Genomic DNA, 27,142 nt, shown 5'->3' on the forward strand with positions numbered 1-27,142 from the left:
ATACTGTCCAAATTGTTGGTACATTTCTCAGATCTCTTGTACATTGCACTTATATTGCACAGCAAAATCACTTTTACCTTATTACTTACGTATTGATTATGTACAGCTGAACATATTTCATATACTTTTTATTTTATATTGTTTTTATATATTTTATTGTTCTCTTATCATGCACAGCTGCTCGGAGTGACCAGGGTCACATTTCACTACATGATGTATGTGTACGACTGTGTACGTGACGAATAAACCTCTTGAATCTTGGATGTTCCACCACCAGACCACCAGGCCCAGAGACAGCAGGAAACCGCTCAGAGCAGAGAGGTATTGACTGAGCAACCTACTAGACTTCAAATCGTAGCGAAATGTAAATGATCAGCAAGTGTCCCACTTATTCACCATATTTAGATGTTATAATTGTGATAATTGTCTTGATGGGGGTTCATACTTCACGCTGGGGGCACAAGCCATAGGAAAAAATGTCTGTGTGAAAGTGTTACATTGCAGTGAAATGATCCATAATTAATGTTGAAATATCTGTACTACAGCCAAGGAGAGGGTTTGGTATTGGGGATAGACGACTTAATAATTTTAGCTGTAAAGGCCTATTTGTTGGGGGGCTTGAATGAATCCAAATTAAATACTGGGGGGTTCATACCCTAACCCCCCCCCCCCCTTCCTGCACCTTTGTGCAATGCATAGGCAAAAATGTCAAAGTCACAGCTCCCAATTAATCAAATAATAATATGTAAAACCAGGTCAGCAAAAACAACATGAAAGTCAATGTGAAATGGTAGCTCTGCTTATAGGCTCAGTCCCGTGTGCCCCGCGTGTGCCCCGCGTGTGCCCCGCGTGTGCCCCGCGTGTGCCCCGCCCAGAAGGACCAGGAGCGCCACCAGACCATTTTTGCCAATTTAATCATATTTATCATATTTTCCAGCCCTGTCCATTTAGGGGCTCTGTAGAAATTGAATGACATTGTGATTCAGAAATCATTTTCTAAATTTTATTAAACAGTTAAAATCAGTAATAGGTGCCAAAAACATGTTTTTGCAGGAACTTTTTGATTTTTAAAAAATATGCAATGATTTTGGACTTATTCCCCAGCAATACTAAGTACGAATGTAGCCAGTTGACATATCAGATATATTGAATTTTTATAGATTGAATTTAATATTATATTTCAATTTAATTTGAAATGTGATTGTTCCTCATGCCACACATTGAAGTCTCCTCGTTTACACAGAAATAAAATTGTGGGATTTTAATTAAAAAAAACAAAAAGCAAGGTGGGGGGGGGGGCTTTAATTTCCCACATCAACTATGAGCGGTGCAACAAAATCTGAGTGCCGTGTTCCAAACGAGAAGCTAGGGGCTTTGTTCCTTGTCATTGTGACCTGGAGAAAATAACAAAGATGTTTTACATATAGCAGTGAATCACAGGTGCAGCTGAGTGGCAAAATGAATGTTAATATTCACCATGAGATTGTACTGGGTGGCAGGTCTAGAAGATGGATGTGAAGATTAAGTCTTACAACATTTATAAGTTATGTTATATAACATAATGGCTGCTTCAGTCCAATTTAAGATTCAGAATTTGATCATTACCTGATTAATGCATCTGAGCAACTTCCACATATACAGTATGACAACTGCAATACAATAACCTATAAATAAGTATCTGTTACACAAACATTGTTTGGTTGGTAGGAACAGGCCTGTCTTGTAAAGCACATAGGCATCATTTTATGCATTTATGCATCCAATGGAAGTATTTAAATATTAACGTTTGAGGCTGATTTGATGATTCAGGCGTTGCTTTTTTAAGGTTTTGCTCTGCAGCATAATTCATTTTGTGAGGGAAGGTGTTTCAATTTGGGGGAATGATCTACCTGCTCGGGTCGATGAGCCGCAGGCCCTGGTTTCCGCGTCATGTCCCCAGGCAAACTGTTCCGTCCGGTCATGCTGTACTGGGGAGGCTTGTATTTGTAGACACTGGGTTGAACCACACTGTATGTCCCAGGTCCTGGAGTCTATATGGTAAAACTGGCCATGTTACAGTTTGCTCAAAACCAACAGAAGGATCACTGCACCCTACAAATGCTTTATATATGTGCTTATATATGTAAAGGAACTTATGAACTTCAAGAACAAAAAAAAACTACTATATATAGCAGTTAATAGTTATCAGCCTTAAAGATACCATGTACTTTCTGGGTGGGCTGTTTCTTGTCTTCAATAGTATGGGTTGGACTATCAGGGATATTTTGATACGTTTGTAGTTCTACTGAAGCCTTTCATCCACCTTTTGAAGATCCTCATGGAAGCTGCCGTATTTGCTTCTACCCACAAGGCTGAAGTTTGGAGCAGAGATTTTGTTTGCTGTGTTGGGTCCCAATACAGATGGTAGCATGTAGGCTGCAGGTCCTGGATATAAGCACACGTACACAGTCAGTCTACGGCGGTCATCACCACATCTGCTGTTCCACAGTTATCCGTGCGATTACATGTGCTAATTACCCGGCGTCTGGTCATTCCGGAAGCCTTTGCTCCGTGCAGAGAGTGAGTAAGCTGGGGCTGAGCGATACGCAGACTTCCCAGCATTTTCTGGAGCGTACTGGCCTGAATATCACCAGTGGAAACATCTACTCAGTCTCAGCGTCAAGATTAAGCCAGAGTACAGCCTGAAACCACAGACCCTACGGCAATACTTCTCAGGCCAGTCCGGACCCCCAGACCTTCCACATTTCCCAGTATACCTGATCCAATCAATCAAGGAATGAAGAAACACCAATCAAATACAGGTGCTTTGGGAACTGGGAGGAAGCAAAAATGTGAACTGCCTGGGGCTCCCTGCCGGCTTGGGCTGAGAAGCACCGACATATAGATTAGCATGCTCAAATGTAACCTGGTCCAGGCGTCTGGAAGAGGAGGGAGTCTCTACTACGGCCGTAGAGGGAGTAGGCCGGGGTGCCGCTCCGCCCGGTCCGGGTGACATGAGATGGAATGAGGTAACCGGGCCCGGGGGAGCAGCTTGACGAAAACTGACGATGACGACAGCCAAAGCTGAAAGCTGGTGCTTTTGATTTCCGGGGATCGTGATAATTAACCCCTATTTATACAGAACAGGATAGGGGGGAAGGAGAACCGTCATCAGTAAAGTGGCAGCAGTGTCACCGTGCATCACTCTGTTCCCTTCCCCCCACTACAGGGTACCTGTGGCTCCAGGAAGCGCGTACTTAGGTCCGGGACTGCTGTAAAAAGCTGCTATGGGTCCTTTGGGCTTGTGGGGTCTCCAAGTCCCCACCCACGCATCTGCTCCTGACATCCTGCGCTTCCAGATAAAAAGACGACAATTTTCAACGGCCACGAAGGTCAACCTTAAATATTTAAAGAGGAGTTTCACCCACAAAATAAACAGATCTGTTATTTTCTTCATAACCTCGATATCCCAAGACAACTGCGTAAACCAATATACAACGAAAGCCGAAGAATTTCATTTTGTGTTGTCACCGGGAGACACGCGTGTTAAACTCTGAAATATATACAGTACTCTGAAAGTCGTCGGCCGGATCCAAATTTAAATGCGTTGTGTGTTTTCGTAGTTGTCTAAGTATCAAGCTATAAAATTGCATTCATTCATTGGGCCAACGTATTACAATCTTCCGTTTTCCCGACGTTTGGTGTTGAGATTAAAAAGTATTTCATTCCATGAGGAAATACCGACGGCGAGCGACAGGCTGTAACGAACAGACGCGCCAAATGTTAAGGTAACATAACAGGGCCTAATTGCTGCGATAAATCAAAAATACTTAAGTATGAAAAAAAGCGTATGCGAAATGTACACGGTTCATTTAATAACCTACTTATATTGAACATAATCGATATCCCCTTTCTGAATATAACTTTTAAATCTCGATGATTATATTGAATGTTCATACTGAAACCTAAAACATACTTGCATGGTGGTTAGGGACACAAAACCATCCCGAGCATATAGCACGTAAATTTCCTAACCAGATATTTAAAATGCGAATGGCTTGTTATGGAATTATAAGAACTCTTTCATAATAAAGAAAAACAAGAACTGTGATTCAGATACGGTTTGATGAATATTAAGCTTTTTGTTTGTGGTTACCTTGGTAATGGTGTACGTATGACTCTCGGTTAATGCATGTGAATATGCCAGTGAGGAATATTCTCGAAGAATAATATAAAGCAATATAACGCATTAAATCACTATGTCTGATTCAATAGCTTTAATATAATAACGATTTTGTTTAGCATTATTATCCAAATTCAATTATCCTATATATAGAATATATATAGACATATAACTATATAATAGCCAAGTAAAGGGGTTTATCATTTTTAATCTGCGGAACTAAATACCTATACTAACTAAATACCATATACTTCACCCATTTGAAGAGGCAAGGAGTAGAGTGTCAACATAACATGTGAGGCACAACCTGTTCTGCAAGCTTTAGTGAAGTACGGTAAAGAATTTCATACAAATTTTGCTATAATAATTTATTTCAATATTTTAATAAGTCAGCGACGTCCTTTGGCAAACAAATGTATTATTCCGGTACCTTAGTAAGGAACTTCAGTCCCCGGAGACCCAACACGTGGAGCAGCAGTTTGGTCGCACAGTTTGTAACTTGTATCCTGGGGATGTAATTTGTGTTCACTGGGGCATCGTTACCATGACGGCGCCCCATAAATGATTTTTCTGTGCACGTGCTACAACAGCTTTATTCCGTTTTTCAGTACGTCTTTTCGCGGATATATTTTTTGTCAATGCTAGTCATAAAGGTATATCCTAATCTTTTATTTGAAAATAAATGATTTATTGAAATGTGATCGGACAGACCCTGTAAAAAGTAACCATCCACACAACATGCCTAAACATTCCGCTCCGTTTCCAGGTCTGCATTGATATTAAATAGTTCCACCAGAATTTTTACACCAAATTAATAGGATTAATTGGAGCTTATTTCCAAATGCAAATGTGCTACTTCTCCGCATCCTATATAGGCTAAGTTTTTACTTAATTCCATAAGAATTAATTTTCTGTGCTAATTGGGGGAAATAAGTTATTAGTGTATTGCGAGGTAGTGGATGTTATAGAATTTGTAGTTATATGCAGACTAAATAAGCCATTAAACGAACATGCTTTAATTTAGAATATCACAGGTAATGTATAAAGTTAACTAATTGTGTCAGAGATTGCAGACTGACTAATATCTCATCACTGACTGAAAAAGACCAGAGCGCAGAAAATACGCTCACTTTCACTGTTAATCCCAATTATATATTTCTGATGTATTACCAGTCTCGTTTTTACAACGATTTTGATCTGTTAAATGAAAATAAAAATAAGAAGCTTTCGAGTATGAATGTGACAACGCAAGCAACAATTTACACTTCTGCTTCTCCATTGATTGACAGTAGAGTTGTCCAATCAGAGAGCAGCTGTTCGATGACGTATCCGGCGTCATGTGACATTAAGAGTAAAATTTCCGTGAGGAACAGAACGATCGTGTATTGCTGGTTTTCAAACTAATTCAACATGGTAAGTGAAGACTTGGCTTTTAAATATGACGAGTATAGAAATAAACCCGCAAACAATACTCTAGCATTAGTGACTCTGCTACTTTTCTGCGTTTCTTATCTGTAATATGTAGCCCTTAAGCTTCTTTTTCCATAGCTGACCTGTACTGTCAGACCGACTGGGCCAAAATAGGATTTGGGGGATAGTTACTCGCAATTTGTGTGTATAGTTTGTAATATGGATTCTGTCATATCTTTTCGTACTGTAGACCACCGCTCTGACCCAGGGCCTGGAAAGAATTCCAGACCAGATCGGGTATTTGGTCATAAGTGAGGACGGGGTCCTGGCGGTGAGTACTTTAGCGGCGATTGACCGTAAGGTTTGTTATCCAGGCTAAACTGGACCGTATCAGGTATTTACATTGTGGCCCACGACCCCTTTGTCCCATGCAGTCCGCGGGCGAGCTGGAGAACGACGAGCACACGGCCGCCATCATCATGCAGATGGTGCAGACAGCTTACAAATTTCGCCTGCAGGGCGCAACGGATCCGCCTTTCAAGCGCATGTCAGGTCCGGCTGATCTCCTCTATGAGTTTCTGCAGGTCTATTTGTACACCTGGCTGCCAAGGATCCTTAAAATCCAACCTGGCCCAATGATGCCCTACAGAAGTGCCAGGTGGGGGGCCTAACATTTGGGTTGGGGGTGACTGAGTATTCTCATGTTCCCCTCCAGTGATGTTCGAGGACCACGTGTATGCAGTCACAGTGTCTGGACAGAAGGTATTCGTTGTCAAGCGGCAGAACAATCATCCAGAGCCTGTCATCGCATAACAAGAGCAGCTGTCGCTGAAGGAACTCAAGGATCCTGTCAGTATCAGAGAGTCCCATGCAGAAGAACTTCTGTCAGTGATCCTATAGAGAGCAAGGAGCTCAACTTCACCCTCAGCCTGGTCTTTGCTTCCTGTTTTTTATGCAGTCTGCATCTGAACTGCCAGTGTGCAGTGGCCCTGCTCACTTGCAGTTTGCTTGCAGTGATGGTGTCTCATGGGAGATGAAATGCTTCAATGGAATATATTTGTTGGACTATGAAAACTTTACTAACCTACATATGGAAAAGGAATGAGTGACGCCGACTCTAGAGGACAATTTGCCTTCCTCATTTCTGGCCCCGTAAGTTATGGGCTGGATTATTTGTCTTGTAAATTTAAACTTGGTTTATTATGTTGTGATTAAAATTACTTATTGCTGATCTTTAATAAACTGGCCATTTTGTTCTCTTTTTCCCGCAAATCCAATGCTTAATTTATTGCCATCCAATGTTTAATACTAATCGTTCTTCATCAATAAAAGTGCACCATTCAATTTTGTGACAAACATTTTTTTTATGCTGTGCACATTTAAGAAGAAGTAGTAGTATTTCACCACCTCGTTGCCCGTTAAATGAAATCTAGAGAAAGAAAATTTGAGCCAAAAGTTTACTACACATTTTCTTAACCTTTTGTAATGGTAGGAGAGAACAAGATTGAGGGAATGGATTTTATGGGCACAGGTACCACAATTTCTTTTTGGCTTATTTTTCTTTCAATCATCCACATGTGAATATGCTTGAGACATGCTATTTGTTTACTACAGTGTACCTGGCAAGATAACATGGACACTGTATAATTGAGTAGAAGGTCATTTTCAGTTTTTCAAGAAAATGTATGCTGTGTGTTTTTGGGGCTTTGTTTTAACAGCCGGACGTCAAACCCTGTCAAACCAAGCAACACAGGCCAGAAGATTGTGAGGGGGGTGGGAAAGGTAGGAAAAGTATGGAGAATTGGTCTGAGAAGTAGTAAAACTTGCATCATGTTTGTGTTTCTCTAAACTGCTTTCAAGATTTCAGAGCCATTGTGCAATACTGGCTCTGCCCACTAGGAGTCGCCCGCCGCCCAAGACTGAGTGAGTAGTGAGTCCCGGGTTCTGGATGGGGAGGGGCTAGTGGAAGCACGTCAAAAAAGTGTTAGAAGAATGAAGCAAGCTGACAGAGATGAGACTTCGTAGTAACAGGAAATTGAGCTGAGAGAAGTGTTACGTTAAACTCACAGACATTTATTTTTGGGCTGCACGATTCTATGTGACTCAGGATTTTTTTTTTTTTGCTTAGAATTGAGATCATGACTCTGTGTAATGATTTTTCCTCAAATTTAAACGTTTATTGCACTAATTAAACTGCAAAAGTAAACACGACAAAGCATGACTGTCCCAAACATATGATTGATCCAGGACCGATGTTCTGTCGAGTTAAGCTACTTTGTCGAGTCATGCTACCGTGGTGCTAATCGATAGCCCTAACCCTAACCCCTACCCCTAAAACCTAACCCTAGACGGTGGAACTGCACATGCGCAAAAAGGCTCGATAGTACGTTTCGATAGGTAGCTCAACTCGTCAGAACACCTGCCTCAAATGCAATACAACTGCCATCTTGAAAACAGTTGCGACCTCAGAAAATAAGCGAGGTTAATATAATAATAATAATAATAATAATAATAATAATAAGTTGCGTGGACAAATGAAGTGACCCAAGCTTTGACTGCCATCTGATTGGAAGAACCAGAGATTAGGATAGCATGACAAGAAATAAAGTATTTTGTATAATGTACAGGAAGTATTGCAATGTGATTTTGTTGTAATAAATACTGGCGTATTCATAAAACAAAAAAGGTGGTCACCATAAATTTCTCACCCGTCTAGGAGTGATTTAAATAACAAGGATGAAAATGATTATGAACGTTTTTTATTTCAATGCAGTTTATTTTACAGCTCAGTGCAAAAAATGTTGGATACTCTGTTTTTTTTTTTAAAAAAAAAAAAAAGCTCAGTCATGACCATTCAGCATATGAGTCTGCAGGAAGGTAAGGAAAACTCACGTTTTCACTTTGTATGAGTTGCACTGTGGCGAACTCATACGAACTCAGGTGTCAGCTGACTCGGAAACCGGTACAAAGGTTTTATTCTTACCTGTTGGTTTTTCTGTAGCTATTGACTCTGCAGACAGTTGGTGAATTCTGCACACTGGCGCCTCAGCATGCGTTGTCCCCACTCTGGGATTTTACGTGGCCTCCCATTTCGTGGCTGAGTTGCTGTTGTTCCTAATTTCTTCCACTTTTTTTATAATACCACTAACAGCTGACCTTGTAATATTTAGTAGCGAGGAAATGTCACGAATGGACTTATTGCACAGGTGGCATCCTATCACGGTACCACGCTTGAATTCACTGAGCTCCTGAGAGTTACCCATTTTTTCACAAATGTTTGTAAAAACAGTCTGCATGTCTAGGTGCTTGATTTTATAAACCTGTGGCTATGGAAGTGATTAGAGCACCTCAATTCAATGATTTGTAGGGGTGTCCCAATACTTTTGGCAATATACTGTATACACATAAGAACATAACTATACAAACGAGAGGAGGCCATTCGGCCCATCGAGCTCGCTTGGGGAGAACTTAACTAATAGCTCAGAGTTGTTAAAATCTTATCTAGCTCTGATTTAAAGGAACCCAAGGATTCAGCTTGCACTACGTTATCAGGAAGACCACCGTTATCAGAGGACCACTGCAACTCTTCAGTAAAGTGGCTCAACATGGCCACTGGTTACATCATCATCTGGGTTGCATGTCTAACCAAAAAGTTGGCAGACATCGTGGCACTTTGTTATGAAGTCTTTTGAGCTGTCTGGCACTTGCCTATCTGACAGGGATTCCAGATGATTCCCCTCGAACTGTCCGCTTTACACCATCTGTACCTTGATCTGGGACCCATGCATATGTTTTACATGCAAGGCACAAATACAAAGTCTAACGGTCATATTTAGGTAACTTTATTTAAGCAAACTCAGGACCCACAACCCCATGCACACTGGAAAACGAGGTCCTCATTTACACCCAGGACATGCAGCTGGAGAAATTAAGTCTGTTGTTAGGAGCTCTTCATCACCCCATTCAGAAGTGGGCAAGAAATTGGAATCTACTGCAGTTAAGTTCAGCACTGCAAAAAGGAACCCCCATATATACAGTGTGTACCTAACACGTCTCAAATCAACTGCTCACAGCTCTCTTGAAAATTATTCTTGGATTTGTCCTTTTATAAGGTGCGCACTGCCCCAGTGTTCACAATGTGTGTATTTGTTGTATTTGATTGTTTGATAGCGCGACATAAAGTATGGGTGCCGTTACATGCTGGGCCTGTAGGCGGCGCTGTGGGTAGCCAGTTGGGGGAGAACCATAAACGTGTCAGCCTCTGCTGACTTATCCCACAGGTGCCTTGGAGTAACTTTGTTGTGAAAGGCGCTATATAAAAATAAATTGAATTGAACTGCCCCTCCATCCTCTCAAGACGACTGAGAGCAACCATGACATCAGGCCATTGTACCAAAAAGGCTAATAGAAATATCTAATATAGAAAGACTTGATGGGATCTACTGACAGAAAATAGGACTAAAAAGTAGTGGTGTATACATGTCCCTCAGTAGGAAAATCCATAGTACGTCTTCCTCAAAACAGACCACATGTTACTGTGGTGGTGTGGATGTATTATTGCATTGTTGGCCCCTAAAATCCTTGTAAAGCACCCGGTTCTCCTGACTACCGTTTCCTTGGTGCAGGGGTCAGTCGCCTGCTACCTGGAACGAGACGGCCTGATGGACTCCAGCTGGTATGTAGGCCGCCTGGCCTGACAATAGGCCTGCACCCACCCCCGGCTTCCTGCCTCTCCTCTCGGCTCCTCACTGTGGTTGCGGCTGGTACATATTTATTTTCCACTTAAAAACATGCAGCTGAAAACAGTTCTTAATGCTAAAGGAGTAGACAGCAGAGTGACTATGAAACATCTGTAGGGACAATAAACAGAGGCGTTTACAAAAGGGATTGGTTTCAAAACCCGTAACTTCTAAACAACGTCTACTGAACAGACACTCATAATTCAGACATCACTTCTCGGTTGAAACTCTCCTCGACAGCTCTCTCTCTCTCTCTCCCCCAATTGGCTCTTTCGTTCACACCGGTCTTCGGCTCGGTGCTCTCCTGCTTAGCGTTTCGACAGTTCGTTGGATAACCAGTCCAGCCCTTCGTACAGGCCTGTACCCTGGGTGGCACAGGTGGCCTGGACGTGCCACTGTGGTGAAAGAGAAGATGTGGAAACAAGCTTAGCATACCTGTGCTTTCAACCTTCGAGTCCAAGCATCTAGTGGAGGTGGGACCAGGACATCTGATTCGTTGGTCCCGCCTCCTCTAGTTGCTTGGACCAACCTCCTCTGCAATCCAATTGGTTCTCTCTCTGCACCAATCATTTTTCATTCTGCCCTCAGAACATATTTGTGCAAGTAAAACTCCCATGAGCAAACACTACAGACCATAGTCTTAGGCGCATGGTCAGGCTAGCTGGCTGAAGGAACATGAACAAGGAGTGGAGTCTACATGACATGCTAAATGCTTCAGCCGCTATAAGCGTACAGGAGATGGGCGACTTACAGTTCTGCTGCGAAGGTTCCGCAGACCTAGTTTCTCAGTCAGATCGCTCACCGCCATGGCATTGGGCAGGTCCTGCTTGTTCGCGAACACCAGTAAGACAGCGTCCCGGAGCTCATCCTCCTGCAGCTACAGAGAAAGGCGGAAAACCAAATCGTAAACCAGCGCTGAGGAGCCGTGCCCCAGGACGAACCCACAAGGGGGCGCTATGTTTCCCGCTCAACTGCAGATCGAATTCTACAGACATCTTCTTTAAACAAGTGTGCAATTGTGTGCAAACACCTACCATTTTTGCGAGCTCCTCTGCAGACTCGGCTACACGCTCCCTGTCATTGCTGTCGACTACGAAGATGAGGCCCTGGATGTGTACAGGCGCAGTCAGAAGAGCAAAAAGGGCGGGCATGCTAACACAGGGTCGGCAAAGGGCACCAGCTTCAAGGTCAAGATGGCCACTAGAGTTTGACTCCATAGGTGTTGCATCATGCAATACCCACTGCCTCCTATAGGGGGAGCTGCTATCCCCACTAAATCCACTTTGTTCATTTGGTCGTCACAATCAATCGCATCACATCTGCGTCGCCACAATACTGTAATTAGGACCATCCACTGAATAATTAAAAGGTGGCGATCGATCCAGCACCTGCGTGTTCTGGAAGTAGTGTCTCCACAGGGGACGAATTTTGTCCTGGCCGCCCACGTCCCACACCGTGAAGCAGATGTTCTTGTACTCTACTGTCTCCACGTTGAAGCCTGTCAAGGAAGAGAGGAACAGTCAGAAGCTCGGCAGCATCAATTGGGCAGGACAACCAAGAGCACACATCCACATGTACCCTCAGTGACCGATGCGTGAAACGTCCCCCTCTGTCCGCGGCAAACAGCCACTCCAAAAGTGCGATAAAGTATGGCTGCTTCTCCAGGGAAATTTAACAGGGAACATAATTCATGAGGGAATCTGCACCACCCATAACGGCTTCACCAGAAAGGGGCACCCAGTGATACTCCAGCCTGTCACCATGAGATGGTCGGAGCACTTTGACCAGGAAAGACCCTTCAGACTGTAAACAGCAAACAGCCATCGGCTGTTCACCCATGTTTTCATATGTTAAGGATGATACTCTACTGTAATGACAGTGACTATGTCCTTTTCTTCTGTGTGATGCATGCATACATACATACATACATACATACATACATACATATACATTATATACACACACGCACGCACACACACACACACACACACATATATATAAGCCTTAAAAAACATTTCCATTACTCTTACCGATTGTTGGAATAGTGGTCACAATCTCTCCCAGCTTAAGTTTGTACAAGATGGTGGTCTTTCCTGCTGCATCTAGACCAACTGGGAAAACAAAAATCAGAAAAGTTCAGGAATGACAGGAATCAAAAAGCAAAAATCAGTATTTAGGTGACACTTTTAATGTTTTATAACATGGTCCAGGAAGACTGATTAAGACTTAAGTTCCTGATTCGTGCTGTTGGGCAAATAGCCCTAGAAGTAAATATGGATATTTATAAATATGGACTGTGAAAAGCAGCTCTCCATGGTCTCCTTAAAGTTGTTAAAGTGTCCTAATAAATTCAAGAGTAAATCTGAAAGAGGGCCATTTGCCCAGCCCCCCGCTAACTAACGCTAAGCAGGCAGGGCCTTCACAATAAAGATCCGGCAGTGGAATATGTCCAACTCTGACTGGTAAGCATGTGGTGTCACCATCACAACCGGCTCCACACTGCAATGCACTGAGGAATTCTGCAAGTTTATAAAGGGATCTTAGAAACCAGCTTAGTGCAATGTGTTATGTAGTTAGATCATTTGTAGGGTCATGGCAAGCAATTTCACGACGACTTTGTCAAAACAAATAAAGCAGCTAGAAGCTGACCAAATATAAAATTATATAAACATTGAAACAAAAAAGAGCTTATCAGCAATTCAATAACGGGCTCTAAGAAATATATTGCTACACTTCTAACACATGGTTTTATAATGCAAAGCCAGATCAATTATAACTATTCTCACGTTGGTATAGCACTGTGATATTCACACAGCTGAATATAAAGTTATGGGGAAGTTACCAGACAGCCAGATATCTGACCATTAACTGCTCAAAATAATACTCTGGAAAATATCGAATTCAGCTATTCCTAGGGACCCCATATAGCAGCTAAGCTGACAACATAAAGACATGCAATATAAAAGCCCCTGGACTTGCCTCCCCATCCTTTGCTACAATCTGCCTACTCGCTGACCAGCTGTAACTCACCCATCAATATTCGCATCTGCTTTTTGCCAAACAGCTTAGAAAAAAGCGACGATATGGTGAGTCCCATGCCGTGTTAAAAATGTCTTTCTTAAAAGGTAAAAATCCCGAAGTGGAATGCGATCTTAGCACTGTGTGGGCGATTCTATAGCATTCCTTCCTTGCCACGTCCAGGCCAACGCGGAACAAATGACGTCACCCTTTCACGAAACTTTATTGACAACACTATAAACAAACAGCCGGCTGTTTGTTCCTGTAAATTTGCTCGTTAAAGTGTGTCACAGAATATCTAATATTATATAAATGCACACCTAACGTACCCTACTGAGCGGCTTGGTCATGAATAATTCTGTTGCATAAACAAATGAATTATTAGTGTGTATATAGGTTATATAAGCAAAGGCGGTTGTCGATTACAGTTTTATATGTACCGTACATAGTGTGCATTGTCAGGTCTTGGATGATCCAAGTAACTTGGAGTTCGCGTGGCTAGAAACTTATTGTATAGTGTGATGATCACGATCAGGGGATATTCTAATAAAGTTCGTTTTGCCACTATTATTAGGCTTTCAAAACGAATGAAAGGACACATAAAACCCCACCTGACCTTCTCAAAATGGCCTCATTCGAGTTCCGCCGGCGACGCTGAGCTTTATTGACAGCCAGCCCTACTCCGTTAGTGGTTTAAGGAAGTGGCTGCGTAGAAGTGGACACGTAAGTTTAAGGGTTGTAATATCGTAATGTAAACAAATTAAGCGAAATAGCAGAATGATAGTGAGCGGTAATACGGAGCTAGGTGTGTAGCGAAGGCTAATTTGTGCCGGAACGGGGCAATCAGCGCGTTTGCCGACGCCCTGCCGGGCTGCGCAGCCTTGACTGGTGCCTCTTCAACTTTTTAAATGTAAGGGGTCTTCACTGAATAAATAGCTTCTTTGTCCATTATGTTTATGTCTTAAAATTGTAAATCTGTGTGGATAATTGTGGTGTCGTAATTTCTATTAGCTAGTTATTATTGAAAGAGATTTTAACGAAATCGACGGGAAGGTGCCTTCCTTCGTATCCTAAAGCACCCTAACTTGCGTTACCTGTCCAACAGCGGTGGATGCTAAACTTTCATGTTTTGCGCCTGAATGATGCCAGCAATGTTTGCTGAACTACATAACTACTGCAGGTGACTTATCTGCTGTAATCACTTGGAGATGTTATTACTGTTAATGATATTTCTACAATTTATTGTTTTAACAGTGCACCAGTTCCAGTTATGAAACCATCCTAGCAGCTATGGACAAGTTTGGCATGAGCTTCGGAGGTGGCCCCAACAAGAAAGAGCTTCTGGATACCATAGAGGCACAGAAGAAGCAGCTGATCCAGTATCAGACCCGTTTCAAAGATGTGGTCAGGGCATACAAAAGCCTCCTGAAGGAGAAGGAGGCTTTGGAAGCCAGCCTCAAAGTTCTGACAGTGTCTCAGGAGGCTGACCTCAGCCTGCGTGGGGAGGTTTCAGCAGGGGAGCTTCCAGGTTTGGAACCACGTTCTCCAGAAGATCACTGCTCCATCCACAGCGAGGACAGCGTCGACACTGCCAATTCTGGGGACACAGCCACCAGTATTACCAGCAGCAGTACAAAGGGTGACCTTGTGGAGGAAGATGGGAGCACTGGAGAAACGGGTACTGGGGCCTCCGGCACCTCCCAAAGGTCTGAGGAGGCCAGTGGCTCGGAGAGCGGCATTAGTTCGGGCAGTGGGGAGCAGCAGAGTGTGGGCGAGGTGGATCGGCGGATCCTGCAACTGAAGACCCAGCTCTCCACACTGACCAGCTCCCTGGCCACGGTCACGCAGGAGAAGTCGCGCATGGAGGCCTCCTTCCAAGCCGACAGGAAGAAGATGAAGCAGGACTATGAGGAGCTGCAACGCAAGCTGGAGGAGGCCGCCGCCCAGAATGAGGCAGAGCTGAGGAGCCTGCAGGAGCAGCTGGTGGAGAGCAAAGCCCGTGTGATCACCCAGCAGCACGAGCGTGGCCAGGAGCAGAGCGACCACGCCCTGATGCTCCGTGAGCTGCAGAAGCTCCTGCAGGAGGAGCGGGAGATGCGGCAGGACGCCGAGCTCAAGCTGGAGGACACGAGGGAGGCCCTCTTAGAGAAGATGGCAGAGGCGGACAGGGGGGCGGAGTACCAGGCGCAGCTGCGGCAGCTCTCCCAGGAGCGGGAGGAGATGAGGAGGAACCTGCAGGCGGCTGAGGCGGAGAGGAGCAGGCCGAACCCACGTGTAGAGGAACTGAAGCAGGAGATGGCCGAGCTTCGTCTGCATCTGGAGGGGCAGCTGCAGCAGGAGATCCGGAAGGTGCCGGGTCTTCCCGTCATGGCGACCGTCAGCTAGATTTTAACATTTTAACTTAAAGTGTAAAATCTATGAGGTGATGCCACCCTGAGCTTTAGACATAGCATCCAGTTAGACAGTAGGGTTTTTTTTTTTCTTTATGCCAAATGATCATCTTTGTATTGTACTGACTAAAAGAATAACCTGTAAAAGTGTATATTTGACTAAGAATTATATGTTCAGGATCTGGCATTTCATTAAATGGTCTGTTTCTGTTTTTCCATATTTCATAAACATAATAATGTACAATTAGTATGACTAAACTACAACATTTACAAGTGTACACCCACTTTTAGTCAAAGCAGATGTTTATTTATTTATTTAAATAGGTTTACCAGTTCTTACTTTTTCATTTATTTTTACTCAATTGAGTTTTTACTAAAATGATTGAGGTTTTAATTCATTGGTTGGGATCCCAGTTGCACAGTTAACTGCTAGCTTTGTAGTGCCTGTGTTAGCTGCTAGCCACGTAGCGCAGCCCAGCCTGTGTTAGCTTCTAGCCACATTGCGCAGCCCAGCCTGTGTTAGCTGCTAGCCACGTAGCACAGCGAAGCCTGTGTTAGCTGCTAGCCACGTAGCAAGAGCGAAGCCTGTGTTAGCTGCTAGCCACGTAGCGCAGCCCAGCCGGTGTTAGCTGCTAGCCACGTAGCACAGCGAAGCCCGTGTTAGCTGCTAGCCACGTAGCGCAGCCCAGCCGGTGTTAGCTGCTAGCCACGTAGCGCAGCCCAGCCTGTGTTAGTTGCTAGCCACGTAGCGCAGCCCAGCCATTAACACCACATTCCCTTGGCCCGTGTCCCTGCAGGCTGTCCAGGCAGAGGAGCGTCTCCGGGAGCAGGCCCGGCTAGAGGAGGGCCGTGTGGCCAGCCTGGAGGACCGGGTGTCAGAGCTGTCGGCGCTGGTGGGCGCCTGCGAGAAGGCACGGCAGAAGGACCAGCAGGTGGCGCAGAAGTTACGTGAACGCATCCTGCAGCTGGACACGGAGAACAAGACGCTGGCCATTGCCGCTGCAGCCAGGGCCCCCGCCGACCTTGCGCTGGACGAGACCAGCCTGGACGTCAACGTGCTGCGGGAGAAGATGGAGAAGCTGAAGAAGCTGCTGGTTCTGGCCTCGCAGAAGCCTTCAGTGCTGGAGATTGAGAAGACGGCCGAGGCGGAGCCCAGTGAGCCGTCCGACGGCGAGAAAGCCTCGGCACTCTACTACCAGCAGGAGCTGAAGCAGCTCAAGGAGGAATTTGAGCGCTACAAGGCGCGCGCCCAGGTGGTGCTCAAGAACAAGAACGCCAAGGAAGGGGGCGTGGCCAGGGAGCTGGAGGCGGCCCGCGAGCAGCTGGCCGACCTCAAGGAGAAGTACATCGGGCTGCGGCTGCACTGCGACGAGGCGGAGGCGCGGCACGGGCACGAGCTGGAGATCCAGCGGCAGCAGGCCGCCACCCTGCAGCAGGGTCACCGGCAGGAGCTGGAGCGACTGGAGGCCCAGCACCGCGAGCGCTTCCTCCGGCTGGAAGACGAGCTCCACCGACACCGGGACCGGACCGCCTCCCTGCTGGCCGAGAAGGAGTTGGAGCTGGAGCAGCTGCGGGCCGGGGCTCTCAGGCAGGGCCGGGCCAAGGCCAGGCCAGTGGGGGTGGAGGAGGGCGCAAATCCTGACCAGGGAGACGTCATCGCCCAGGCGCTGAAGCTGGTGGGCCCCAACGAGCCGACACTGCTGCTGTATGCCGAGGAGCTCGCCCGGCGCGAGCTGGAGGTCGGCACCCTGAGGAAACAGAAGCACCAGCTGGAAGCTGACGTGCACCAGCTGCAGGCCAGGCTTGTCTCGCAAGAGGAGGGCCACCAGGACGAGGTGTCCGTGCTCCAGGCCCAGCTGGAGAAGCTGGCCAGGGACCAGAGCCGCGAGGGCGCCAACCTGGAGTACCTGAAGAACATCATGTACCGCTTTCTGACGCTGGCCGACGCGCATGGTCGCCGGCAGACCCTCACTGCCATCCTCACCATCCTGCATTTCAGCCCCCAGGAGAAGCAGGTGGTGGTGAAACTGCAGGAACAGAGCTGGTGGAGCCCAGCAATGAGATAATGTCACTTGGGGGGGGGGGGATACGGTAGTTATGAGAGGTGCGGGGGTCAAAACCCAACAGCGTGTGGTATTGCAGTGCCCTGTCCATCACATGCTGGGTTACCCTACTCCACACAGCGGCCCAGTCTGTTCCCACTGGTTGCTGATTAACAATTCAACTTAGTCCCATTCACTAATGTACTGTATAATTCTGTGTTACCCACCCCAGTCCTCAGGGACCCACAGACAATTCATGTTTTTGCTGGGAGGTCTGGGTTCCAGAGGACCTGTTTGGGAAATATTGGTATAATTCAAAAGATTATTGGTACTTTTTCTGACTCTGCAAAATATTTTTATAGTGACGTTTTACTTATCTGTTCTGTATTTATTTAAATTCCTGAGTGACAGGAGAAATTGCGACGTAAATTCCCAAACGATTTCCAAAGGTTCAGCCTGCATTTACCGGCCGACATTTCTATCACCACCTTGGCGCAGGAGTGAAGTTCCTTTTTGTGCCTGTAGGGGTCTCCATAAGAGGTTTCCGAACTGCCTTAGCCACTGTGCTTCGCCGTTCATGTCACTGAAATAAAATTACACTGCCAGGGGGGGTCGTAATTCCTTATCGCTCTGTACTTGTTTGCCGTTTGCAGACACTGATCTCAATGGGGCGCTATGCGTGATGCCCGCTAATGAATATGATGCGCGTACTCGCGTAGCAGCTCAAACTCGCGCATAACTGCCCTCTCCGTTCACCGCGACCGACATGTGACCCCTTTCCCCCGCAGCAATATTATCAGTTTGATTTGGCAATACTTTTGTTCCTGTTTAGTTTGGGATTTGTTTATATTGTTTAAAAAAACTAGGTGGGAAAATCTATAAAAGTAAAAGATTGTACTGTATGTATTTAGGCAGTATTGCCCACTGGTCACTTTACTGGGGCCGAGCACTGGGAATACGATAGGAATTTCCCAAGGATTATACCAATAATCTTGTTTGCTTAAGCTCTGGTTCTGTCGAGCTGTCATGCCGGCGGTTGCTCCTGTGTTGGTTTGTGGTTGTGTTTGTTGAGTCCTTCATATCCTTAAGTTTCGCTGGTATCTCGCACCTGATTTCCAAAGTCAAGCCAGCTATGCGGTGAAGGGAAAATGTATTATTTGTTCAACTGTTGTTTTTATGTCCTGTGTAATTTGTAGAATATTGTAATTAAAAGAAGGTGGATCTTGCAAGACCCCAAACGCGGTGCAAACAATAAACGCCGGGACTTTTGACTGTTTTATATGCATGTCCCACCCCCACGGGTCACGAGATTTTGCTGGCTCACCTGAGCATTCCTGTAAACAGAAATGAGTGCAATATAAAGATCAGAAGGTGATATGACACCCAGCAGACTCTGCAATGGTGCACCTATTCTGGTGGAACAGACAGGTGCGTTTTGTCAGCTGCACGGTCAAAAATGGATTTAGACTATCAGAGTTTGCTGATAGGAGTATGAAAATCCCAGTGCAAGTGTGAATTTATGAGATAGCCGAACTATTTGAGGACTTAGGAATGCAAAGAAGGTGGAACGAGTACTTGCCTTGTGTACCCTTTGTTGTACTTTGAAGTATATGCAGTGTATATTTGCTTATCTACCTGACACCGTTTGGAAACACTATTTAAGGGGCTTGAATGTTAAACATAAATTCACACCGATGTATATTTTAATAAGTGTTAAATCAAAATAAAATTATTTTCCCTAGTGATTGCTTAATTATTTGTTTTGATATATGCATCATATCGTTTACATGTCATTAAATTATGAATATGTTGATGACAATAGCCAGCATAGATGGGGGATATTGGTATACAGTATTACAAGACAGGACTACAACTAAATGTGTTCTATTAGTATTTTATTTTATTTTATTTATCCTTTATTTTACCAGGAATGTCCCATTGAGATACATTATCTCTTCTTCCAGGGAGTCCTGGCCAAGGTGGCAGTGCTATGTTACAAAAGTTCCAACATAAACAAACAACATGCACATAGAACCTGTAATATTAACACCTAAAGACATACAAACGTACCAATGAATACAATACAATAAACACAGACTATCAAACTAAAATACATGGAAATTCCAATTGTCAAAAAGACAGAGTTATGGACAAGGAGAAGAGAAAGAAAGATTAAAATAATTTAAAACATATATTTATATAAATATATGGGCTACAAATTATGAAAAACAATGGCTCTGTTGTATAAGAACTGATTTTAAAAGATTTTTGAAAACATTTAGAGGGGGTAGGGAGTCCAAATTTATAATGTTTTGTAATGAATTCCACTCATGTGGTGCATATGAGCAACAAGCGGATTTGTCTAGCTCTGTCCGAGTTATTGAAGAACAAAGAAGGAGTTTTACTGATGAACGCCTACTGTAAGTATTAGTGCGATGTGTCCAGGGGCGGATTAACGCACAGGCTAGATATGGCTTAAGCCTAGGGGCCCCACGTGTGCCAGCCTGCAAGGGGGCCCCCATTGGCTCTGAGGGGGGTGGGGGTGGGGGGCCCACAGACTACTGTAGTCTAGGGGCCTCTGTACACCTTAATCCGTCCCTGGATGTGTCATATATTATATGATCTGATTGGGACCCGGCAGCCTTTTAGCTGGTAAGCACACAAACTGTGTATCTCTGGAGTAATTTTGACACTTCGAATTAATCCGTAGCATCGGAAAAGTGAAACTTGCTTTATTCCGTATTTATCAGCTCGCAATGCCTCCTGCCCGTGTCACGCTAAGATTTAATTCCGCTTTTACTAGTTGACGACAGTGTCGCCAATCACTTTCACCATGCAATGACCGGCCATGGGCGGAGACCGAGTTAATGAACGCCAGAGGGAAACAAGAAAAGCTGCAGGTAGCTCAGGATCGCTTTGTTTATCATCTGCTTGGCCATGGAGCCGCGGGACGGCGGCGCATTTCAGACCGCGCTGACCAACGACCAGGTACCCGAAGCCTGACGCCTGATGCCTTACGCTCCGGCGATTAGAGGCCAAGTAGGAATTTAGAAAGTTTCATCGTTAAATATGCTTTGAAAAGTTCTGAAAAATGTTTGAAAAGTTTTGTGTTTGCATTGTCGTGCATTTTGTTTTAATATTTCTTTTCTTATTTATAATGTCTTAATGATGTCTTTCAGATTGAAACATTATCTATCGTGTATTTATCATCGTTGTCATTAAGGTAAGGATGCCTTTTCCACAGTTTTTATTTACTTGGCGCCTAAATCACTCCATGTGAGCCATTACATGACACGTATCTTAAACATTGCTGTCCCAGCCCAGTGACAAGTGAGTGAAAGCGCGCTCACCCCCCAGCCAGGTTTAATGTTTAGCAGTTAATGGTTGATGTGCTTCGTACCAGTAATTCCTAAGACAAAGTAGTGGATAAAGCATCGATTAAAGGGGCGGGGTTAAAGCACATCACTCATTTGCATCCTAGATTACTACTAACCACGGAAAAATGCCTAAAATAATGCGTCCAGAATTTTATCAGATTATTAAAGCCAGACTCCCTGCGACTGAAGTCCAGCTTTAAGCGCTAACGCGTCACTCGGTATACACAGATGGGAATTCAGGTACGGACACCCTCTTAATGTTCAGCACTCAATCCACCGGACAGCACCCGTTAAAATCACCCCAGTTCTGCAGGCCTTGGATTATATCATTTATGCAGGCGAATCTACGTACATATACAAGCGGTGACCGCACTGAAGAGATACCCATGTTTATTTTTTATATATAAATCTAGGGGATATACCAAATCCGATGAAGTTGACCTGTTTACTTTATTGTTCATTTCTGGGTCTTTTTTTGTCTATTATAAAGATCAAGATATATTTCTACATATTAGCGCGAGGACACATATTATTCAAATCCTACTATTCAAGTATTCGTGGGTTTAATCTAATGCAGTAGTTCTTTAAACGCCTTCTGCAGGTGTATCTCGATAATGGGGAGTAAAACAAGAAAGATATGAATGCTTGAGATTAACGTTCTCTGTAAATGATCAAATAAAACATTTCCCTTATTTTCCTTGCTATTGATTAAATGTGTATTATTGACGCTGTTGTTCGTCCAGGTCAGTGTGTCAGTAAACATGTAGGTCAGGCTTTATTATACTATAGCATAGATAGGCGTCAATAAAAGATTAATGTAGGACAGTTGTTGATTATTCGTAAATTTATTGCCATGTAGTTTCATCGCTTTTGAGCGATACCACGATGGATAGGCTGCAGATTAACTGCTGCTGTGTCAGCTGATGTTTCTTCTTATCTGTCACAGAGCTTGTGTTCCTCAACCTGTTTTGCGTTATGTTGCAGTTTGCTTGGGAGTTCGTCTGTCCTGGTGGCAGCTATCATTAAGAGACGCCATCTGAACAAACAGGTGAGTCACACACAAGCAAAAAAATAAATAAAACTCTTTACCGAAATTCGACGACGACAATGAATATGTATCCGGGTGTGTGGCCGAGCACCGAAAGACTGTACTGGTTCAGCATGAGACAGCGGGAGATGCCTGTAAAATCCCCTTAATGCGTTTCACGTAAGACACACCTCTCTCCATGCACCACAAATACCTGAGGTTCAAGCCAATATAATAGGCCTACCCGGTGAAGCAATACTGTAGATTCCAGTATTATGCAGCTGGATATCGCTGTAAAATTCCCACCACTCTATCTCCATTCATCACAAATACCTGAAATTTAACTTAATATTATACCTGGTTTAGCAATACTGTAAATTGTATTTTTCAAGCCAATGTGTAAAGTAGGTTCGCTGTGTCTTTCTGCTACGAATCTGACTGCAGACTCCCATCTGAGTGTTTCTCATTTAACGCAACACTTCCTATTGCTTTGAGTCATGTCGTCATTCTTTGCTCCCCACCAGTCAGAGATGCATTCAAACCCAGAATGACTACATGCGCAAATATGGGTTCGAAGCCCGGTGTCAGTAATTAAGAAGATCTTGGGATGGCTGGTGTTCTGAAGGTGCTGGACAGTGGAATCTGGGTTTCTGGAACGATGACCACTTTATCTGTCTAACAAGCCGAGCAAGGCAGTTAAGCTAACATTTTCTTGGGTCTGTTTGTGCCCCCCCCCCCTCCCCAGGCCTGGCCCCTGCTCCAGCTGGCCCTGGCAGACTTCCTGGCTACTGTCCTGCTGTTCCTCATCAACATCATGAACATGGTACCGTCCGCTAAGTGGCCCGACAGCATCCCAGTCTGCGAGCGGCTGCTTCCCCTCTGTCTGGCAAGTGCGCCTCCCTCATGTTTCACGCAGTGTGTGTGTGTGTGTGTGGGGGGGGGGGGTCGGTTGGTTGTAGAATTCATATTTGCTTAATATTCAGAGTGACTCACACTTTGGGAGTTCTTTTAAAGCACTGTCTCCCCCCCCTCCTCGAACAACATGGAATATCCTTCAAGGCAATGTCAGACCCAGCTAGTTTGACTTTTCATGGTCCGTGAAAGGGTCAGATCTTTGAAAAAACAAGACTGGCAGCTCTTATTCCTTTTAATTGAGAACTGAAAGCAGCTAACAGATGTCATGAAGTCCAATAGTTAAACCATAAAGGGGGTGATTGAGGTTGGACAAACTTATGCGCTCTGCAATTAACTTTACAGGCATTTTACTGTGTCTCCTTCCTGCTGGTTGTGGTCTACGCGCATGAGTCTCAGCAGGCAGCAGGAGGCTGGAGGGAGGAGCCTAGCGGCACTCAGGACGGGGTGAGCATCTGGAGTGAGATTATCGGATGTCAGCTCCAGCCGTACCTTCCCTAAACAAGCGACACATTTTCTGCTAAATGGGTTAAGGCGATCGAGTGAATTCTCAGGGACGGACGGAGGTGTGAAGGAGCGTATGCTTTTTCTAGCTTTATATTATAATTTATCTTTACTTCTTCCCATAATCGCACTGTGGACCCTCAGGAAATCATGGTAGCCATATAGCGGATGGAGAACACACATTTTTGCACATGTATCCTTATATGGTGAGACGACAAAAAATCTTGAATAGTATCTTTGAGAAGGTCTGTCTGTCTCTTCATCCCTCTTCTTCTGCAGTCACAGAGAGGAGCAGGTGTGGCGTCACCCATCTCGTACGTCATAGCGTGGTGAGGAAACCTACACATACGACATGGCCTTCTGCTCTTGCTGTCACTCTGCCCGGTTTTCTCTAGATCTGAGACTCAGCCAGACTCCCTTCTTCCTCAGGATGGTCCCTGTCATCATCTACTTCTTCTACATCGCCACAGAGGTTTTGGTATCAGCCAGGATAGTGAAATGGCCGAAGGATCCAGTGTCCAACGAAGGAATGAGCGAGAAGTACACTATGTTCTGCTCAAGGTAGCTCTGCCTGGCCTTGATGTCACATCCATGGCAGCCTATAAAGACCTTAGCAGAGTGTCACATTCTGCCCAAGGTCGGTCCAGCTGGCCCTCGTATTCATAACGACCTACATAAACTGAAGCAGCGTGCATGCAGTCGTATAGTCAAGATGCCTGTTTACAGCATAGTGCCTGAGGACCAGAAGTGCCTTTAAACAAAATGAGATAACAGATTGCTGAGCAGATCAAACGTATAACCTTTTAATCATTTGAGAAATAACAGAGGCAGAAAAATGAGCTCTGTATATTGGTCACAGCAGTCCTACTTCTGTCAAAAGATATGTGTAACTCCCTCAACACCTGATTTCTTGTCGTCTCTCACACAGCTGCGTCCTATTCCTGCACATCAGGAACGATACCTGCACACATCCGGTAGGTTCCGTGCGATTCCCAGCATGCAATTTAAGCAGCCCCAACGGTTATGGTCCCTTTATTGAAAAGTTCTGTCTTGTTTGCTTGTTTTATTGACAGGACGTGGCACATGACATATTTGTGAAATGCTTTTTCTTAATAAGTGCGCTGTCAGTGCTCGTCTGCTGTGCGGTATGTGTTTGAAGACCGAGTAGTCGCCGTATCGAGAACACAATCCTAAATCAACAAACAAAACCAAATGTAAAAAAAAATACATGAACATAATTAAATGCAGGCAATGTGTACTGGTATAGAGTGTTTACAGCATATTGTCCTGTTCTGTGGAATGTAAATTCATCACTGTAGTGATTCACGGCCACCTTCCACCCCCTGGTCAGGTGATATACCACAAGGTGAGCTGTTGGCTCAGAAGGTACGAGGGCGGGACCATGTTCCCAGTGGAAGGGGATGGCTTCAGCCGCAGACAGCTGAGGGGCTCGTGTATGACAGCCAACTCTATGGTTCTGGTCATCATGTTCTGCTGGACCCCAGGTTGTGCTACTTGCACATTACTGACCCGCTACATTCATACTACTTATATGCTACTCATACACTATGCACACTACTTATACACTACTCATGTACTACTTGCATGGTACTCAAGTGCTACCTATATGCTACTCACACACTACTTGCATACTGATAATTTTGTTAGTGTGTTAATTGTATACATTCTATTAATACAGAATGATTACTTTTGATAACTAAATTACAGGAATAACCTGATTTCACTTTGTAGTACATTAATAGTGTTTTAATCTTATAAACACTGATCTTTTTACTGAATTTGAGACATCTTTACAATTGATGGAGGTATTTTGTGAACTATTTAATTTTCTGTAAATTGATGGTGATTAATGCTTAGAGGATGTAACATTTTGGCTATTTTATACTTTGTTCTGAAGGCCCAGACAGAAACCATGCTATCAATATGGCTGCCAGGATGGCACCTAGTAATAAAACTTTCTTCTCTCCACAGCCATTGTACTTGTTGTTCTGTCCTTCATACAGAGCATCCCCCAGGAAACGCTGTTTCCTCTTTATGTCACACAGGTAGGGCTCATTGTTTTTCTGTCTGCAGACATTTAAACCTTCTTAAAGGCAAAGTGGGGCAATTCCGGATCACTTTGCTGCTGAAGCTCAATGGAAGCTCGCTCTCCCCCTGCAGGCGTTGACCATCTCCCTCCAAGGCTTCCTGGACAGTATTGTGTATGGCTGGAAGAGGCAGAACTTCCGTGAGGCGATGGGTGAGAGGATGCCTCTGCTGGAAAAGGCCTTCTACGACGAATCCCTGACCGCAAACTGAGCTGGACAAAACTGGGGAACACACTGGCACCCAAAGAAGCAATATGCAGACTGCAGCCAGCAAGGGATACAACATGGAACCCTCCTTTGTACTGACAGCTTCAAATAGAACATTTGAAGCATATTTTTGTATTTATATAGTTTTTTTCCCACACACCTAAATTCAGCATGTTACTCATGCATACTCTCCTCTTGCTGAGATGGAGTCACTCCAGAACAAATTCCTGAAATGAAATTCTGCGCATCTTCTGCATGGTCCGGCCAAGGCTCGTCGACATCCGGTGATGAGGGAGCTCTTCTGTAGGCTACTGAGAAGACGAGAGAATTTACAGGAACTTCTGGGAGGTTGTGAAGACTGGGAGGTGTTTCAAACAAGGAAGGGCAACAAAAATAAAGAAGCGGTCAAGTATCACCAGAACCCTGAGGGAAATGAGGACTCAAAGTCATGGAAGAACACTCCAAACCAGCATGGAGGCTAAGACACCACGACCTTCCGGGGGGGCACTCATTGCAAACCTTGGGGGCTTTTGAAGGTTTCTAGAGCTGGCTCAGTGAGCTGCTGTAATTCTGGGCTGATTACTTTTAGTTGTCCCACACAATAACTCTGATAACCATGAAGACTGAATGACATTAATCAATCTGGACATACAATCTCAGGGATTGTTTTAATTTGTTATTTAGTTAAACATGTGTTTTGATGTATTTTGTTAAAAAATAAAATAAAACTCACAGAAGGTTCAAATTACAAAAGATGAGGTACCGTCTGGATTCAGTTCCGTAAACCTGATTTAGTATTAAATGTCATTCATTGTGCTTTTTATTATAATTTATCAATAAATTATTTTGTGTGTGATATGTCACAATTTAATTTGTAATGATTCGCTAGATTAAACTGTCTGACATCAGAATTTCCCCCTCTGACCTCGTGATTCTTTTATGGGAGAAATTCACATGATTTAGCTGCTGTCATGGTCCAAAGTTCAGGTTGGCAGTTCTGTAGGTGGGGGACGTGGGGTCCACAGTCACACCTGGTACAGGTGAGATTCGTTCATGTCTAGCAGGACAGGTGAGGTGTGGTAATTGACTCTGAATAGCAACAGTGGGACACAGGTGGAAGTTCAATAAAACAAGGAGCTTCAGAGTCAGCCTATAGCGGCATTGCAGGCAATACATGCCAGAAACATGGCGTGGGATAAATCAGATTTACTGATGTGATTCATTAGCATTAACTAGTACGTGATTT

At 44.4% G+C, this 27,142-nt stretch overlaps 5 protein-coding genes across 8 annotated transcripts; 3 read left to right on the forward strand and 2 right to left on the reverse strand.

Annotated features, from left to right (window-relative positions):
- Positions 1 to 1,056: 1,056 nt before the first annotated feature.
- Positions 1,057 to 4,688, reverse strand: cimap1b (ciliary microtubule associated protein 1B). Of its 3 annotated transcripts, none has more exons than XM_023808904.2 (7): positions 4,593 to 4,688; positions 3,214 to 3,331; positions 2,906 to 3,109; positions 2,518 to 2,619; positions 2,303 to 2,424; positions 1,890 to 2,030; positions 1,057 to 1,394 (listed from the first exon to the last, which is right to left on the reverse strand). In XM_023808904.2, the coding sequence occupies exons 2-7, from the start codon at positions 3,323 to 3,325 to the stop codon at positions 1,302 to 1,304; spliced, it is 774 nt and encodes a 257-aa protein (XP_023664672.1). In that variant the 5' UTR covers positions 3,326 to 3,331; positions 4,593 to 4,688; the 3' UTR covers positions 1,057 to 1,301. The 3 variants fall into 3 exon arrangements, with proteins under 3 accessions (XP_023664672.1, XP_023664671.1, XP_023664673.1); XM_023808903.2 differs by having other exon boundaries at positions 3,214 to 3,326; positions 4,593 to 4,681; XM_023808905.2 differs by lacking the exon at positions 4,593 to 4,688 and adding an exon at positions 3,956 to 4,053 and having other exon boundaries at positions 3,214 to 3,326.
- A 766-nt stretch (positions 4,689 to 5,454) lies between these two features.
- Positions 5,455 to 6,916, forward strand: lamtor4 (late endosomal/lysosomal adaptor, MAPK and MTOR activator 4). Its single transcript, XM_023808906.2, has 4 exons — positions 5,455 to 5,575; positions 5,823 to 5,903; positions 6,007 to 6,124; positions 6,288 to 6,916. Exons 1-4 carry the CDS (start codon positions 5,573 to 5,575, stop codon positions 6,383 to 6,385), a joined length of 300 nt encoding a protein of 99 aa, XP_023664674.1. The 5' UTR covers positions 5,455 to 5,572; the 3' UTR covers positions 6,386 to 6,916.
- Positions 6,917 to 9,398: 2,482 nt separating this feature from the next.
- On the reverse strand, positions 9,399 to 13,544 carry LOC111842417 (ADP-ribosylation factor 4-like). The gene is made up of 6 exons (XM_023808995.2): positions 13,342 to 13,544; positions 12,342 to 12,422; positions 11,700 to 11,809; positions 11,346 to 11,417; positions 11,063 to 11,188; positions 9,399 to 10,706 (listed from the first exon to the last, which is right to left on the reverse strand). The coding sequence occupies exons 1-6, from the start codon at positions 13,406 to 13,408 to the stop codon at positions 10,620 to 10,622; spliced, it is 543 nt and encodes a 180-aa protein (XP_023664763.1). The 5' UTR covers positions 13,409 to 13,544; the 3' UTR covers positions 9,399 to 10,619.
- Positions 13,545 to 13,952: 408 nt separating this feature from the next.
- gcc1 (GRIP and coiled-coil domain containing 1) lies at positions 13,953 to 19,502 on the forward strand. Of its 2 annotated transcripts, none has more exons than XM_023808994.2 (3): positions 13,953 to 14,052; positions 14,584 to 15,678; positions 16,517 to 19,502. In XM_023808994.2, exons 2-3 carry the CDS (start codon positions 14,620 to 14,622, stop codon positions 17,783 to 17,785), a joined length of 2,328 nt encoding a protein of 775 aa, XP_023664762.1. In that variant the 5' UTR covers positions 13,953 to 14,052; positions 14,584 to 14,619; the 3' UTR covers positions 17,786 to 19,502. The 2 variants fall into 2 exon arrangements, with proteins under 2 accessions (XP_023664762.1, XP_023664761.1); XM_023808993.2 differs by having other exon boundaries at positions 13,978 to 14,239.
- Positions 19,503 to 20,649: 1,147 nt separating this feature from the next.
- LOC111842375 (uncharacterized) lies at positions 20,650 to 26,807 on the forward strand. The gene is made up of 12 exons (XM_023808907.2): positions 20,650 to 20,749; positions 20,941 to 20,984; positions 22,123 to 22,186; positions 22,911 to 23,051; positions 23,423 to 23,524; positions 23,861 to 23,910; positions 24,011 to 24,142; positions 24,510 to 24,555; positions 24,655 to 24,726; positions 24,933 to 25,086; positions 25,574 to 25,647; positions 25,763 to 26,807. Exons 1-12 carry the CDS (start codon positions 20,699 to 20,701, stop codon positions 25,898 to 25,900), a joined length of 1,068 nt encoding a protein of 355 aa, XP_023664675.1. The 5' UTR covers positions 20,650 to 20,698; the 3' UTR covers positions 25,901 to 26,807.
- Positions 26,808 to 27,142: the final 335 nt, after the last annotated feature.

This window comes from Paramormyrops kingsleyae, chromosome 1, assembly GCF_048594095.1.
Source record: "Paramormyrops kingsleyae isolate MSU_618 chromosome 1, PKINGS_0.4, whole genome shotgun sequence".
Lineage (NCBI taxonomy): Eukaryota > Metazoa > Chordata > Actinopteri > Osteoglossiformes > Mormyridae > Paramormyrops > Paramormyrops kingsleyae.

Bases quoted from the DNA above. Each gene is read 5' to 3' on its own strand.
- cimap1b (XM_023808904.2), bottom strand. From the start codon at position 3,325: ATGTCAGGAGCAGATGCGTGGGTGGGGACTTGGAGACCCCACAAGCCC. The intron at 3,110-3,213 runs GTACCCTGTAGT...CTGTATAAATAG, and splicing joins CGCGCTTCCTGGAGCCACAG to GGGTTAATTATCACGATCCC. The intron at 1,395-1,889 runs GTAGATCATTCC...TATTTTCTCCAG, and splicing joins CGGCTCATCGACCCGAGCAG to GTCACAATGACAAGGAACAA.
- lamtor4 (XM_023808906.2), top strand. The intron at 5,904-6,006 runs GTGAGTACTTTA...TGTCCCATGCAG, and splicing joins GTGAGGACGGGGTCCTGGCG to TCCGCGGGCGAGCTGGAGAA. The intron at 6,125-6,287 runs GTCCGGCTGATC...GTTCCCCTCCAG, and splicing joins GCCTTTCAAGCGCATGTCAG to TGATGTTCGAGGACCACGTG.
- LOC111842417 (XM_023808995.2), bottom strand. From the start codon at position 13,408: ATGGGACTCACCATATCGTCGCTTTTTTCTAAGCTGTTTGGCAAAAAG. The intron at 12,423-13,341 runs GTGAGTTACAGC...TTGTTTTCCCAG, and splicing joins GCAGATGCGAATATTGATGG to TTGGTCTAGATGCAGCAGGA. The intron at 11,418-11,699 runs GTGCTGGATCGA...GTACACATCCAG, and splicing joins ACTACTTCCAGAACACGCAG to GGCCTCATCTTCGTAGTCGA.
- gcc1 (XM_023808994.2), top strand. From the start codon at position 14,620: ATGGACAAGTTTGGCATGAGCTTCGGAGGTGGCCCCAACAAGAAAGAG. The intron at 15,679-16,516 runs GTGCCGGGTCTT...GTGTCCCTGCAG, and splicing joins TGCAGCAGGAGATCCGGAAG to GCTGTCCAGGCAGAGGAGCG.
- LOC111842375 (XM_023808907.2), top strand. From the start codon at position 20,699: ATGGAGCCGCGGGACGGCGGCGCATTTCAGACCGCGCTGACCAACGAC. The intron at 24,727-24,932 runs GTATGTGTTTGA...CCCCCTGGTCAG, and splicing joins CAGTGCTCGTCTGCTGTGCG to GTGATATACCACAAGGTGAG. The intron at 25,087-25,573 runs GTTGTGCTACTT...TTCTCTCCACAG, and splicing joins CATGTTCTGCTGGACCCCAG to CCATTGTACTTGTTGTTCTG.